We start from the raw sequence: 16,632 nt of genomic DNA on the forward strand, positions 1-16,632 counted from the left end.
TAGGGACCAGCCCTGTAGTATCTCTATAGGGACCAGCCATGTAGTATATCTATAGGGACCAGCCATGTATATATCTATAGGGACCAGCCATGTAGTATATATAGGGACTAGCCCAGTAGTATATTGGGATCTGCCCTGTAGTGTATATATAGTGGCCTGCCCTATAGCATATAGATAGGGGCCAGCTGTGTAGAATATATATATAGGGACCAGCCCTGTACTACATATAGGGACCAACCCTTTAGTATATATGGACCAGCCCTGTAATATATACATAGAGACCAGTCTTGTAGTATCTACAGGGACCTGTAGAATATATATGGGACCAGCCCTGTAGTAGATATAGGGACCAGTCCTGTTGTGTATATATAGGGTCCAGTCCTGAAGTATATATAGGGACCTGCCCTGTAGTATGTATAGGGACCAGCCCTGTAGTAGATATAGACACCAGTCCTGTAGTATATAGAGACCAGTCTGTAGTATATATAGCGACCTGCCCTGTAGTATATATATGGACCAGTCCTGTAGTATATATAGGGACCAGTCCTGTAGTATATATAGGGACCAGTCCTGTAATATATATAGGGACCAGTCATGTAGTATATATAGGTACCAGTCATGTAGTATATATAGGTACCAGTCCTGTAGTGTATATATAGGGACCAGCCCTGAAGTATATATAGGTACCAGTCCTGTAGTATATATATAGATACCAGTCCTGTAGTGTATACATAGGGACCAGCCCTGAAGTATATATAGGTACCAGTCCTGTAGTATATATAGGGACCAGCCCTGTAGTATATATATAGGTACCAGTCCTGTCGTGTATATATAGGGACCAGCCCTGAAATATATATAGGTACCAGTCCTGTAGTATATATATAGACACCAGTCCTGTAGTGTATATATAGGTACCAGTCCTGCAGTATATATAGGAACCAGTCCTGTATTATATATAGGGAGCAGCCCTGTAGTATATACGGTCCAGTCCTGTAGTATAGATAGGGACCAGCCCTGTTATATATATATATAGGGACCAGCTCTGTAGAATACACAGTATAAGGACCAGCCCTGTCATATGTCACATTATGCCCCTCCCACAAAACTGGATTGTTGTATATATAGAGACCAGTCCTGAAGTATATATAGAGACCAGTCCTGAAGTATATATAGAGACCAGTCCTGAAGTATATATAGAGACCAGTCCTGAAGTATATATAGGGACCTGCCCTGCAGTATGTATAGGGACCAGCCCTGTAAAAGGGATATAGGGAGCAGCCCTGTAGAATCTATAGGGACCAGCCCTGTCAAATATATAGGGAGCAGTCCTGTAGTATATATAAGGAGCAGCCCTGTAGAATATATATAGGGACCAGCACTGTAGTGATTTAGGGACCAGTCCTGTAGTATATTTAAGGACCAGTCCTGTAGTATATATAGGGAGCAGCCCTGTAGTATATATAGGGACCAGCCCTGTAGTATATAGGGACCAGCCCTGTAGTATATATAGGGACCAGCCCTGTAGTATATAGGGTCCAGTCTTGTAGTATATAGGGTGCAGTCCTGTAGTATGTACAGTGTCCAGTCCTGTAGTATATAGGGTCCAGCCCTGTAGTATGTACAGGGACCAGCCCTGTAGTATATAGGATCCAGTCCTGTAGTATATAGGGAACAGCCCTGTAGTATATATAGGGACCAGCCCTGTAGTATATAGGGTCCAGTCCTGTAGTATATATAGGGAGCAGCCCTGTAGCATATATAGGGAGCAGCCCTGTAGTATATAGGGAACAGCCCTGTAGTATATATAGGGACCAGTCCTGTAGTATATAGGGTCCAGTCCTGTAGTATGTACAGGGACCAGCCCTGTAGTATATAGGATCCAGTCCTGTAGTATATAGGGAACAGCCCTGTAGTATATATAGGGACAGCCCTGTAGTATATAGGATCCAGTCCTGTAGTATGTACAGGGACCAGCCCTGTAGTATATAGGGACCAGTCCTGTAGTATATATAGGGACCAGTCCTGTAGTATATAGGGACCAGTCCTGTAGTATATAGGGTCCAGTCCTGTAGTATATAGGGACCAGGCCTGTAGTATATATAGGGACCAGTCCTGTAGTATAAATAGGGACCAGTCCTGTAGTATATATAGGGACCAGTCCTGTAGTATATATAGAGAGCAGTCCTGTAGTATATAGGGACCAGTCCTGTAGCATATAGGGACCAGCCCTGTAGTATATAGAGTCCAGTCCTGTAGTATATAGGGACCAGTCCTGTAGTATATAGGGACCAGCCCTGTAGTATATATAGGGACCAGTCCTGTAGTATATAGGGACCAGTCCTGTAGTATATAGGGTCCAGTCCTGTAGTATGTACAGGGACAAGCCCTGTAGTATATAGGGACCAGTCCTATAGTATATAGGGACCAGTCCTGTAGTGTATATATAGGGACCAGCCCTGTAGTATATATAGGGACCAGCCCTGTAGTATATATAGGGACCAGCCCTGTAGTATGTAGGGACCAGTCCTGTAGTATATAGGGTACAGTCCTGTAGTATATAGGGACCAGCCCTGTAGTATATATAGGGACCAGCCCTGTAGTATATAGGGACCAGCCCTGTAGTATATATAGGGACCAGTCCTGTAGTATATAGGGACCAGCCCTGTAGTATATATAGGGACCAGCCCTGTAGTATATATAGGGACCAACCCTGCAGTAGATATAGGGTCCAGTCCTGTAGTATATAGGGTCCAGTCCTGTAATATATATAGGGACCAGCCCTGTAGTATATATAGGGAGCAGCCCTGTAGTATATATAGGGTCCAGTCTTGTAGTATATAGGGTCCAGTCCTGTAGTATATAGGGTCCAGCCCTGTAGTATATATAGGGACCAGCTCTGTAGTATATATAGGGACCAGCCTTGTAGTATATATAGAGACCAGCCTTGTAGTATATAGGGTCCAGTCCTGTAGTATATATAGGGAACAGCCCTGTAGCATATATAGGGAGCAGCCCTGTAGTATATAGGGAACAGCCCTGTAGTATATATAGGGACCAGCCCTGTAGTATATAGGGACCAACCCTGTAGTATATAGTGTCTAGCCCTGAAGTATATAGGGTCCAGTCCTGTAGTATATAGGGTCCAGTCCTGTAGTATATATAGGGTCCAGTCCTGTGGTATATATAGGGAGCAGCCCTGTAGGATATATAGGGACCAGCCCTGTAGTATATATAGGGACCAGCCCTGTAGAATGCACAGTATAAGGACCACCCCTGTAGAATGCACAGTATAAGGACCAGCCCTGTAGTATGTATAGGGCCCAGCCCTGTTATATATATAGGGACCAGCCCTGTAGAATGCACAGTATAAGGGCCACCCCTGTAGAATGCACAGTATAAGGACCAGCCCTGTAGAATGCACAGTATAAGGACCACCCCTGTAGAATGCACAGTATAAGGACCAGCCCTGTAGAATGCACAGTATAAGGACCACCCCTGTAGAATGCACAGTATAAGGACCAGCCCTGTAGAATGCACAGTATAAGGACCACCCCTGTAGAATGCACAGTATAAGGACCAGCCCTGTAGAATGCACAGTATAAGGACCAGCCCTGTAGAATGCACAGTATAAGGACCAGCCCTGTAGTATGTATAGGGCCCAGCCCTGTTATATATATAGGGACCAGCCCTGTAGAATGCACAGTATAAGGACCACCCCTGTAGAATGCACAGTATAAGGACCAGCCCTGTAGAATGCACAGTATAAGGACCAGCCCTGTAGAATGCACAGTATAAGGACCAGCCCTGTAGAATGCACAGTATAAGGACCAGCCCTGTAGTATGTATAGGGCCCAGCCCTGTTATATATATAGGGACCAGCCCTGTAGAATGCACAGTATAAGGACCACCCCTGTAGAATGCACAGTATAAGGACCAGCCCTGTAGTATGTATAGGGCCCAGCCCTGTTATATATATAAGGACCAGCCCTGTAGAATGCACAGTATAAGGACCAGCCCTGTAGAATGCACAGTATAAGGACCAGCCCTGTAGTATGTATAGGGCCCAGCCCTGTTATATATATAAGGACCACCCCTGTAGAATGCACAGTATAAGGACCAGCCCTGTAGTATGTATAGGGCCCAGCCCTGTTATATATATAAGGACCAGCCCTGTAGAATGCACAGTATAAGGACCAGCCCTGTAGTATGTATAGGGCCCAGCCCTGTTATATATATAAGGACCAGCCCTGTAGAATGCACAGTATAAGGACCACCCCTGTAGTATGTCACATTGTGCCCCTCCCACAAAACTGGATTGTTGTGTATTGGATCACATTGTGTACTGGATCATAGTGTGTACTTGATCACATTGTGGACTGGAGCACATTGTGTCTTGGATCACACTGTGCATTGTTCACATAGCGTACTGGATCATAGCTTGCTCTGAACCATATTTGTGAACTGGATCACACTATGTACTATGTCATTTTTGTATACTGGATCTCACTTGAGTACTGGAGCATGTTGAGTATTGGATCCCACTGGGCACTGGTTCACATTGAGTACTCAATTATATTGGGTACTGGATGATATTGAGTACTAGGTCATAGTGGTTATTGGATCACATTGCGCGGTGGCTTAACATTTTCAAGATAACGATCCAGACTCAAACTTTGAAAACTGTTGTGATGGTTATGATGTACAGTTAATTGTAATGTATATTTTGCTAGAACGCACGGTGAATGTTTCATAAAACTAGGTTCATCACACCATCATCCAGCAGATACTGGTCAGGGGCTACAACTATTTGTCTTTAAGAACTGTACTTTAAAGGCTAGCAATTACTGTTTTTTGCATTAATGTAGGTTTAACTGAGCATTGCATAAGGTATGTAAGGGTTATGAAGCACGATTTGGCTGAATTTTCTTCAATGCAAGCTAGCATGCGCTATAATGATCGCAAAATGCAGCATCCAATGAAAGCAGAGCATCAATAATCATGGCCAGCACCTTGTTTAAAGAAAAGAGAGGTTTGTATAGTGCTTTATCATGTCTTGCAGAAACATCTCAAAGCGCTAAAGAAGCAACGGATTACTTCTAGAGTGGTATGACTGTTGTTATGTAGGCAAATGCGGCAGCCAATTTGCAAACAGCAAATGAGATGAATGATCAGTTAATCTGTTTTTGGTGGTGTAAGTTGAGCGCTAAGCGGCCGCTTAAAGCATTGAAATTGCGCATGTCAGCCCAGTTCAGCTGTTTCCACAGCAATTTTCCTCGGACAATGGAGTGTACCAGGCACAGGAAGTACCATTTTGACAACCAGGCGCTAAAGGCTTTAATAAAAGGAGTGAGCGAACATATACTGCATGGAGGGCCGCTCCTCCTCAGAAACACCTGGTTCAGCAGGTATGGCAAGAAATCGTGGAGCATGTAAATGCTGTTTCCAGAGCCCACGGGACCTGGCAAGATGTCAGGAAGAAGATGGCAGATCTCAAGAAATCGGCTAAGGTAAGTCAATAATATTAATATGCACCTGCCATAAGTGGACATGCAAGAAAGTCAACCCTGGCAAACTTCTCAGCCTTTCCTGCTTCTCTATGAAAACTGGTATGAGGAGGTTAACCAGTGCAGCACTGCCATGAGATACAAGGGCAATGAATGGTTAGCATGAATGGGGATGTTTATGTATAAGAGAGATGCAGTTCTGAAGAGCTTATGCAAATCTGTGTGCACAGCAAAAATTCCAAAAGGAGATTTAGACAATGACTGTTTGGAAGTGAACCTAGCAGGGTGATACCCATTTAATGAAAACATCTAGTATGTCACAGAAACTGTGCAAATGCTTGACATTGTCAGTGTTCTGTGTACATTCAATATATCAATACTGTTCTTCTACTTGCAGGACAAGATGGCCTTCAATCAGCGAGAACAGTGCTGCACTGGACCCTGCCAATACAAGCCCCCTACCCTATTCGAGAACGCCACTTTGGAAATAATATGCAGGGAGAGTATAGAGGGAGTGGGGGACGTCGAAGCTGGAAACTTCCAACGAGTTCATGGCTAGTACTATAATATTCATGTTATATAATTTTGTCCTGTGGAATAACTGTCATTCTGGCACATGCTGAACCTAAGTAACAGTGCAGATAATACCATGGAATGACAAATTATCTTCTCTTTTCACAGAAAAACACCTAGTGTCTGCGAGAAAGGCCACAACTCACAGCACTCTGTATCACAATCACTATCTCTGCCAAATGCCAACTACAGCTACACACCCTATAGGATGTAGATAGTGAGGTTCAGGAGGGGGTCTCAGGGTAAGTCACAGCTCATGGGTGAGGAGCAGCAAGTGGTGTTGGCTATAGAGGGCCAGGCATTTTCTGATCAAAAGTCCAACATGGTTACTGACCCTGCTACAACACCTAGGGACCTTGACCTCACAGGACCTGCTTACAAACAGACATTACTGTCTGTCAGATCATCCACCTGAGTCACTTGTGTACATGGAACATTTACTGCAAGATCTTGAAAGGATTGTGGAGGAGTACACTACCTAAATCTATGCAGTCATGGATGAATGGTTGTCTGCACTGCAGTTATCCATGGAGTGTGTGTTAACTCTAGTGGCATCTGCAGTGGAATCCCTAGGGTGCAGGTCATAGGCACAGTGGGGGCATCTCTCATGAATGTTCACATTACCGCTATAGAGACCATGGGCTCAAGTCTTAAAGATGCTCTTTTTGCCAGCTTCAGCACACTTGGAGATTGGATACAGATGACCTTGAGTAACGATTCACAGACCTTATAGATGCCCAAGGTTCTGTTCTCACATCAGTGCACATGTTAAGGGAATGCCCAGTGGCAGGTAGTAGTTGAAGAGCAGATAATTTGTTTTAAATTTGTTTATGGGATATGGGCGTCGCTGGCAAGGCCAACATTTATTGCCCATCCCTAATTGCCCTTAAGAAGGTGGTGGTGAGATAATTGGCTCTTATGATGATACAGGCCATCAAGCATCCCTACACGAGTGGCAGTAGATATGCCAGAAAGTAGATATGAACAGGCAGCTAGAACAGCCATAGACATGACTGAGGCATAGGCAAAGCTATTGGATTCCATACCACATGGAGGTCTTGTGCCACTACAATTCCAAAAGCCTGACAATGGAACGCAGCAGCCGGACAATACGCTTACTCCTTCCGAGAGGGATTCGCTGAGGCGGAGACGAGGTAGGCCAGGTGTTGTACCCCACAACAAACCACAGGCACAAAGGGGAAGCACTGACAATATTCACTGAACACATAATGGTTGGAATAAAAATACTGGATTTGATTTGTACATTGTTCTGTGTGTTTATTTGTCTTTGGTTAGAATAAAACAGGATCCAGGATTCAGATGGGAATAGATTAAATTTGAGGGACTGCAGAGGAAAGTGCAGCTGCAGCTGGTTTAGGGATGTGTTATTTATATATGTGGATGGCAATTTTATTACATGGGACAGCAGCGGCACTCACTGGAAGACACATTGGATTGGTGCCTGTGTACCAGGCTTCCCTGCTGCACTGCTGGTTCTGCAGCTGCTTCTTTGTTCTCACTCCCAAACTTATGGTGTGCCATGGCTTTGGCATTCTGTTCTTCCTCCATGGTGAGATGTCTTTGCAGAGAGAAAGAAAAAAAATTGCATTTATATCGCTCCCCTCAGATGTCCCTAAGTGTTTCATTGCCAATAAATTATTTCTAAAGTGTTGTTATGTAAGCAAATGCAGCAGCCAATTTTGCGCACAGCAAGATCGCACAAATGAGATATATGACCAGTTAATCTGCTTTTGGTGGTGTTGGTTGAGGCATGAATATTGGCCAGAACACCAGGAGAACTCCCTGCTTTTCTTTGAATAGTGCCATGGATCTTTTACATCCACCTGAACAGACAGCACTCCCTCAGTACTGCACTGAAGTGTCAGCTTAGACCATATGCTCAAATCCTGGAGTGGTGCTTGAACCCATGACCTTCTGATTCAGAGAATGGAATACTACCAACTGAGCCAAGCTGACAGAGCAAAGTTAATTGGCAGCTTATGGTTATTCATGAGACCCTGGGAGGGCTGTATTGTAAGGTATCACCTGATAGTCAAGAAGACATCTGAAACACTGCTTTAAGATCCCAGTGGTATGAAGGGTTTCGACCTGAAATGTTAACTCTGTTTCTCTCTCCACGGATGTTGCCTGGCCTGCTGAGTTTTTCCAGCATTTTCTGTTGTTATTTCGGATTTCCAGCATCCGCAGTATTTTGCTGTCGTGTTCTATAATTATCCTGGTTGTAGCAGGACCCCCATTGTACCCATGGCTCTGCTGCTGTCTGTAGTTGGTGCATGGATGTCATGAACCCTGACTGCAGAGAGTAAGCTTGGTCTTGCAGGAGCCATTCTTCCACTCCTTCTCCCCCTTCAAGTAAGTGGCACAGATGACTGCCTTAAAGTGAAGGCATCATGAGAATTCCCGGGGAAGCAGGCATTCACCTGCATCACTCTGTGCTGGGGGTTGCACACCAGCTGGACTCTGATAGAATAAAATCCCTTTCCATTCATGTAGCATTCTGTACGGGGGCCCAAATAGCATCATGGGTGACCCCTGGACTCTGGGAAATACAGCAGATCTGTAGAATTCTGCTGCCTTGTCACATTACTGCTGTTGGTCCATGGCCAAAATAATGATGTGATTGACCCTGCTGAATAATGTACCCGTCACCCCCTTGATACATCTGTTGTCAGCCAACGGGCTAATGCTGCAGATGTCCCTAGTCCTAGCCTGGAAGGACCACAACACATACACATTGAAAACCTCGGACACTTTGATGGTCGCTGGCAGTGCCATATGGATATGTACCTGTGTCCGGAAGTCCTCATTGAGGAGATGGCACTGCTCTGTCACAGCCTCCTATGCCACCATTCCTCAATCATTCCCAGATCATTGCGCCTGGGTTGGTAGCTCAATGTGTTGTGTGCCAGTGCAACATCACTGTTCTCCTTGTGAGCGATCTTACATCCCAGACTGTTACTTATGTTCTTGCTGGTCCTCCTCAGCCAATTGAATGCAAGCGATGCACTGATTCCAACCTATGTGTTGTACTAAACAGCTGCAGTTGTAGCTCTCTTTTGTAGCAGCTCAGTAAAGTGAAGCAGGGGTGGGAACACACTGAATGTGTGAAGTGGGTACCTTGAAAGATGGTGCGAGTAGAATTTAAGGACCAACTATGCGGGATTTAACCAGGCCTACACACGGATTCAGCGCTGTAACACTGAGCAACTACTTCATCCCGGCAACAAAGACAGGATAAGAGTGTGCTGTACCGCCACACTCCTGAAATTACCAACACCTAACGCACCACCAGGAGTTAACAGTGACACCAACAGTCATTTCCAGCCTTAAGATATTTGAAAGAACTGGTTCATCGAATACATTCTGATATGTAACCTCCATTTTGCTTTTCTTTCTAGGGTGAGCCTGGCAAACAAGGAGCTCCTGGTTCCCCTGGTGACAGAGGCCCCCCTGGCCCAGTTGGCCCACCTGGTCTTACTGGTCCTTCTGGTGAACCTGGACGTGAGGTATGTAAATATTTCATATCATGATTCTATAAATGTGTATTTTTGTTTTGTATTCTATTGTGAGTCTGACTGCTCTGTATCGCCTGACAGGGTAACCCTGGTGCTGATGGTCCTCCCGGTCGTGATGGTGCAACTGGTATGAAGGTAAGATAAACAAATTGTACATTAACACTGAAGGGAATTAGTGAGCTTTTATACAATGGGGTCTTGCTTGAAATTAGTCGTAAATAAATTCAAGACTTAAATATAAAAATGTTCACAAACCCATTTCACTGAGGAACAGGAACAATACAGTTAGTTACAAAATAAAGCACCCTCTGCCCCAGTAACCTGCCTGAGTCCCAATCTCAGAAGTGCACCCACCCATGGACCTGAGTGAGATTCGAGCCAAACTGGGAGCATTTTGCACTGTGAACCCATGTTCGATAGGAACTGAATTGGCATTGCTCTCTGCTTCAATTACCACAGTTAGTGATTGAAGTAGAGATCACGTCAACATTTAAGAGAAGGTTAGATAGGTGGTTGAAGGGAAGGGGAATACAGGGATATGGGAACAGGGCGGGAACATGAGATTAAGATTACTGATCGTGTGGGGAATAAACACCAACACGGACAGGTCGGGCTGAACAGTTTATTTCTGTGTTATAATTTCTAAATAATTCTGAGAGACTGTCTGAACTCATATAACATAGGACCCTTACAGTCCGCAGAAAGTGAAGGCTTTCATCACCTCAGTCTGGGCTAGATTTGAATCAAGGGCCCAGGGACAAAGGGCAACAACTAACCCATTGCACTGGCTAGTACCTCGGAAATTAATGCTTAAACATCTAAACATTGAACATCAGCAAACATGATGCCTCATCTTTGCTCCCTACAGCAAGTGCATGCAGAACTCCTGCACGTGTCTGAATAGGTATTAAAATGTGTGAATTTGTGAGGTTAAGTGCTACCATCAGGATTCCAGTTCCCCAACATTGCAATTTGTAGCAAAGACGGTATATTCAAAGAAAACATTGATTAGACAGTGGTTAAAAGCTGTCCAAACAGATAACTAGTTAGTTTCCATAACAGATTAAGTCAACAACTAAATAATATAATGTATTAACTGGTAACAGATAAATAAATGGTTTTATTCATTGATTAATTAAAACTTTTGTACGCATTGCTGAACTTATTCGGAAGAACCATGTTGAATTTTTTCATATTCCTTATATTGTGTTCCAGTTCACTGAGTTCATTTTGTGCTTTCTGTTGAGTTCACTTTTATAAATGTGCATCGGTAATGCCAATGCCAGACCAAGGGAAAAGTTCACACAGAGAGAATGTTTTTACGTACCCCGAGGTTGTCAACGCTATCAAGGTGGGGAGGGACTCCATTAATCCTAGATAGAGCCAGTGGCAGATTGATAAAGGGGGGGGGGGAATTCATGTGCCAATACCAGGCAAAAAAAAGAGAGGCTCCTTGTACCTCAAGCATTAACTGTGCAAGGGATAGGCATGTACCCAGTTATTACCAGTGCCAGAGAGGGATGGGCATGTACCCAGTTATTACCAGTGCCAGAGAGGGATGGGCATGTACCCAGTTATTACCAGTGCCAGAGAGGGATGGGCATGTACCCAGTTATTACCAGTGCCTGAGAGGGATCAACATGTACCCAGTTATTACCAGTGCCAGAGAGGGATGGACATGTGCCCAGTTATTACCAGTGCCTGAGAGGGATCAACATGTGCCCAGTTATTACCAGTGCCTGAGAGGGTTGGGCATGTGCCCAGTTATTACCAGTGCCACAGAGGGATGGACATGTGCCCAGTTATTACCAGTGCCAGAGAGGGATGGGCATGTACCCAGTTATTACCAGTGCCAGAGAGGGGTGGACATGTGCCCAGTTATTACCAGTGCCTGAGAGGGATCAACATGTGCCCAGTTATTACCAGTGCCAGAGAGGGATGGGCATGTACCCAGTTATTACCAGTGCCAGAGAGGGATGGACATGTGCCCAGTTATTACCAGTGCCTGAGAGGGATCAACATGTGCCCAGTTATTACCAGTGCCAGAGAGGGATGGGCATGTACCCAGTTATTACCAGTGCCAGAGAGGGATGGGCATGTACCCAGTTATTACCAGTGCCTGAGAGGGATGGGCATGTGCCCAGTTATTACCAGTGCCACAGAGGGATGGGCATGTACCCAGTTATTACCAGTGCCTGAGAGGGATGGGCATGTGCCCAGTTATTACCAGTGCCTGAGAGGGATGGGCATGTACCCAGTTATTACCAGTGCCTGAGAGGGATGGGCATGTGCCCAGTTATTACCAGTGCCACAGAGGGATGGGCATGTACCCAGTTATTACCAGTGCCAGAGAGGGATGGGCATGTGCCCAGTTATTACCAGTGCCTGAGAGGGATGGACATGTACCCAGTTATTACCAGTGCCTGAGAGGGATGGGCATGTGCCCAGTTATTACCAGTGCCACAGAGGAATGGGCATGTGCCCAGTTATTCCCAGTGCCAGAGAGGGATGGGCATGTACCCAGTTATTACCAGTGCCAGAGAGGGATGGACATGTGCCCAGTTATTACCAGTGCCAGAGAGGGATGGACATGTGCCCAGTTATTACCAGTGCCTGAGAGGGATGAGCATGTACCCAGTTATTACCAGTGCCTGAGAGGGATGGACATGTACCCAGTTATTACCAGTGCCTGAGAGGGATGGGCATGTACCCAGTTATTACCAGTGCCTCAGAGGAATGGGCATGTGCCCAGTTATTCCCAGTGCCAGAGAGGGATGGGCATGTGCCCAATTATTATGAGTGCCAGAGAGGGATGGGCATGTGCCCAGTTATTACCAGTGCCAGAGAGGGATGGACATGTGCCCAGTTATTACCAGTGCCTGAGCGGGATGAGCATGTGCCCAGTTATTACCAGTGCCTGAGCGGGATGAGCATGTGCCCAGTTATTACCAGTGCCTGAGAGGGATGGACATGTGCCCAGTTATTACCAGTGCCACAGAGGGATGGGCATGTGCCCAGTTATTACCAGTGCCTGAGAGGGATGGGCATGTGCCCAGTTATTACCAGTGCCACAGAGGGATGGGCATGTGCCCAGTTATTACCAGTGCCACAGAGGGATGGGCATGTGCCCAGTTATTACCAGTGCCAGAGAGGGATGGGCATGTGCCCAGTTATTACCAGTGCCTGAGAGGGATGGGTATGTGCCCAGTTATTACCAGTGCCACAGAGGGATGGGCATGTGCCCAGTTATTACCAGTGCCACAGAGGGATGGGCATGTGCCCAGTTATTACCAGTGCCACAGAGGGATGGGCATGTGCCCAGTTATTACCAGTGCCAGAGAGGGATGGGCATGTGCCCAGTTATTACCAGTGCCAGAGAGGGATGGGTATGTGCCCAGTTATTACCAGTGCCACAGAGGGATGGGCATGTGCCCAGTTATTACCAGTGCCAGAGAGGGATGAGCATGTGCCCAGTTATTACCAGTGCCAGAGAGGGATGGGCATGTACCCAGTTATTACCAGTGCCACAGAGGGATGGGCATGTGCCCAGTTATTACCAGTGCCAGAGAGGGATGGGCATGTACCCAGTTATTACCAGTGCCACAGAGGGATGGGCATGTACCCAGTTATTACCAGTGCCACAGAGGGATGGGCATGTGCCCAGTTATTACCAGTGCCAGAGAGGGATGGGCATGTACCCAGTTACTACCAGTGCCAGAGAGGGATGGGCATGTACCCAGTTATTACCAGTGCCTGAGAGGAATGGACATGTGCCCAGTTATTACCAGTGCCAGAGAGGGATGGACATGTACCCAGTTATTACCAGTGCCAGAGAGGGATGGGCATGTACCCAGTTATTACCAGTGCCAGAGAGGGATGGACATGTGCCCAGTTATTACCAGTGCCAGAGAGGGATGGACATGTACCCAGTTATTACCAGTTTCAGACAGAGAGGGAGATGGACATGTACCCAGTTATTACCAGTGCCAGAGAGGGATGGACATGTGCCCAGTTATTACCAGTGCCAGACAGGGATCAACATGTGCCCAGTTATTACCAGTGCCTGAGAGGGATGGGCATGTGCCCAGTTATTACCAGTGCCAGAGAGGGATGGGCATGTGCCCAGTTATTACCAGTGCCAGACAGGGATGGGCATGTACCCAGTTATTACCAGTGCCACAGAGGGATGGACATGTGCCCAGTTATTACCAGTGCCAGACAGGGATCAACATGTGCCCAGTTATTACCAGTGCCTGAGAGGGATGGGCATGTGCCCAGTTATTACCAGTGCCAGAGAGGGATGGACATGTACCCAGTTATTACCAGTGCCAGACAGGGATCAACATGTGCCCAGTTATTACCAGTGCCAGAGAGGGATGGACATGTGCCCAGTTATTACCAGTGCCAGAGAGGGATGGACATGTGCCCAGTTATTACCAGTGCCTGAGAGGGATGGGCATGTGCCCAGTTATTACCAGTGCCAGAGAGGGATGGACATGTGCCCAGTTATTACCAGTGCCAGAGAGGGATGGGCATGTGCCCAGTTATTACCAGTGCCTGAGAGGGATGGGCATGTGCCCAGTTATTACCAGTGCCAGAGAGGGATGGGCATGTGCCCAGTTATTACCAGTGCCTGAGAGGGATGGACATGTGCCCAGTTATTACCAGTGCCAGAGAGGGATGGACATGTGCCCAGTTATTACCAGTGCCTGAGAGGGATGGGCATGTGCCCAGTTATTACCAGTGCCAGAGAGGGATGGGCATGTGCCCAGTTATTACCAGTGCCAGAGAGGGATGGACATGTGCCCAGTTATTACCAGTGCCAGAGAGGGATGGGCATGTGCCCAGTTATTACCAGTGCCTGAGAGGGATGGACATGTGCCCAGTTATTACCAGTGCCTGAGAGGGATGGACATGTGCCCAGTTATTACCAGTGCCTGAGAGGGATGGGCATGTGCCCAGTTATTACCAGTGCCAGAGAGGGATGGGCATGTGCCCAGTTATTACCAGTGCCAGAGAGGGATGGACATGTGCCCAGTTATTACCAGTGCCAGAGAGGGATGGGCATGTGCCCAGTTATTACCAGTGCCAGAGAGGGATGGACATGTGCCCAGTTATTACCAGTGCCAGACAGGGATCAACATGTGCCCAGTTATTACCAGTGCCTGAGAGGGATGGGCATGTGCCCAGTTATTACCAGTGCCAGAGAGGGATGGACATGTGCCCAGTTATTACCAGTGCCAGACAGGGATCAACATGTGCCCAGTTATTACCAGTGCCTGAGAGGGATGGGCATGTGCCCAGTTATTACCAGTGCCAGACAGGGATCAACATGTGCCCAGTTATTACCAGTGCCAGAGAGGGATGGACATGTGCCCAGTTATTACCAGTGCCTGAGAGGGATGGACATGTGCCCAGTTATTACCAGTTTCAGACAGAGAGGGAGATGGGCAGGTACTCCAAACATTAGCAGTAGTAGATGGGTGCTCCACATACCATTGACACTGCCAGGGCCGGACAGGAGCAGACTCCATACACTGAGGAATCCTACACTGAGCTGCCATGGTTAACAAAATGGCAGAGCATGCTTACTGAATGGTTTCCTCTTTCTATGTAGCTAAATGTAAGTGAAACTGTATTTTTGATTCATAAAAGGTGTTTAATGTTCTTTTTATTTGACTTTCTGCAAAATTTTCAAACTTCACATCTTCCCTTCATTCTGCAATCTTCTGTTGCAAGCCAATAATTAATGCGATTTTTAACCCCCCTCCCCACCCCACCCCAAACCACAGTAAATGGACTGGGGGTATCCGGGCTAAACTGTACCTTGAGACATCATTCAGGTCATTAGTTGTACCTTTGGCTGAAAAATTGAATCAAAGTACAGTACCATTCAACATGTAAAAAATAATTGTGTTATGCTGTGGTCAATGTTATTGTATGGTTTAAAGGAACCTTTTCAGGTTATTAAATATTTAATACAGATAGCGTATCTTAGGCTGTTAAAACCATAGAAGTCTATAGCACTGAAGGAAGCCATTTGGCCCATTGTGTCTGTGCCGGCTCTTTGCCAGAGCAATCCAAAACTAATTCCACTGGCCTGCTTTCTCCCAATTGCCCTGTATCTTTCTCTGCTTCAAATATTTATCCATTTATCCCTTAAATGTGGTCGCTACTTCAAGCATTCCCTGTGGTAAAGTATTCCATGCTCCAACAACCCTCCACATGAAGTAGTGAAAGCTCATTAATCTACTGAAAAAGATTTCCGTTTCAAACTTGTTGATGATTCTTGTCCTCTGGAGATCAGTGATTGGCTGGTGATGACTTTCTCCTTCTTCTTGATAGGGTGACCGAGGTCAGACTGGTCCTGCTGGTGCCCCTGGTGCTCCTGGTGCCCCTGGCGCTCCAGGTCCTGTTGGCCCAACTGGCAAGCAAGGAGATAGAGGTGAACCTGTAAGTATCAGTGTCTTTAGAGCATCTAAATTGTTTAATTTGCAATAGTTGGAAAATAATTGACATGTAACATGTAACACAGGTCAGAAAGATTTTATGTATTCAATTGTTAAATTCTTTACATTTAGTTTCTTACATTTTTACTAAAGAGCATATCACTAAGTAATTTTGGTCACTAGAAATCTTTGTATTCTGATTGTGTTTTATGACTGAATTAATAAAGCTATTTTCCTTTGATGTAGGGTGCTCAAGGTCCAATGGGTCCTTCTGGTCCTGCTGGTGCTCGTGGTATGCCTGTAAGTAATCTTTATAATTTAATATTTTATAAAATTATGGTGTGAGATTTTTTTCAGTTAATTAGGCTGAATGAAACAAGAAGTTGGGTTAAATTTTTAGGTTAACGTTTAATGGGAAAGAGCAATTTTATTGCATCACAAGTTGCATCACACATGTAACAGCTGAGGTAATGCTACACACTGCAGAAATAATGCCTCATTTCAGAGCTTCCTGCTTCAGTAATAGCATATCAACTGTCTCAGAGAATGTAGAGAAAAACATTTTGGGAA

General features: G+C 45.8%; 1 protein-coding gene across 1 annotated transcript in view; it reads left to right on the top strand.

Annotated features, from left to right (window-relative positions):
* The window catches only part of col2a1a (collagen, type II, alpha 1a), a 150,309-nt gene that overhangs the window by 119,700 nt on the left and 13,977 nt on the right, over nt 1-16,632 (top strand). Inside the window, exons 44-47 of the mRNA XM_085972645.1 lie at nt 9,497-9,604; nt 9,695-9,748; nt 15,959-16,066; nt 16,309-16,362. Of these exons, the coding sequence (XP_085828771.1) occupies nt 9,497-9,604; nt 9,695-9,748; nt 15,959-16,066; nt 16,309-16,362 (324 nt within the window). The remainder of the gene's footprint in view (nt 1-9,496; nt 9,605-9,694; nt 9,749-15,958; nt 16,067-16,308; nt 16,363-16,632) is intronic.

This window comes from Somniosus microcephalus, chromosome 33 (genome assembly GCF_052327205.1).
Source record: "Somniosus microcephalus isolate GS21.2 chromosome 33, FLI_Smic_1.0, whole genome shotgun sequence".
Taxonomy (NCBI): Eukaryota; Metazoa; Chordata; class Chondrichthyes; order Squaliformes; family Somniosidae; genus Somniosus; species Somniosus microcephalus.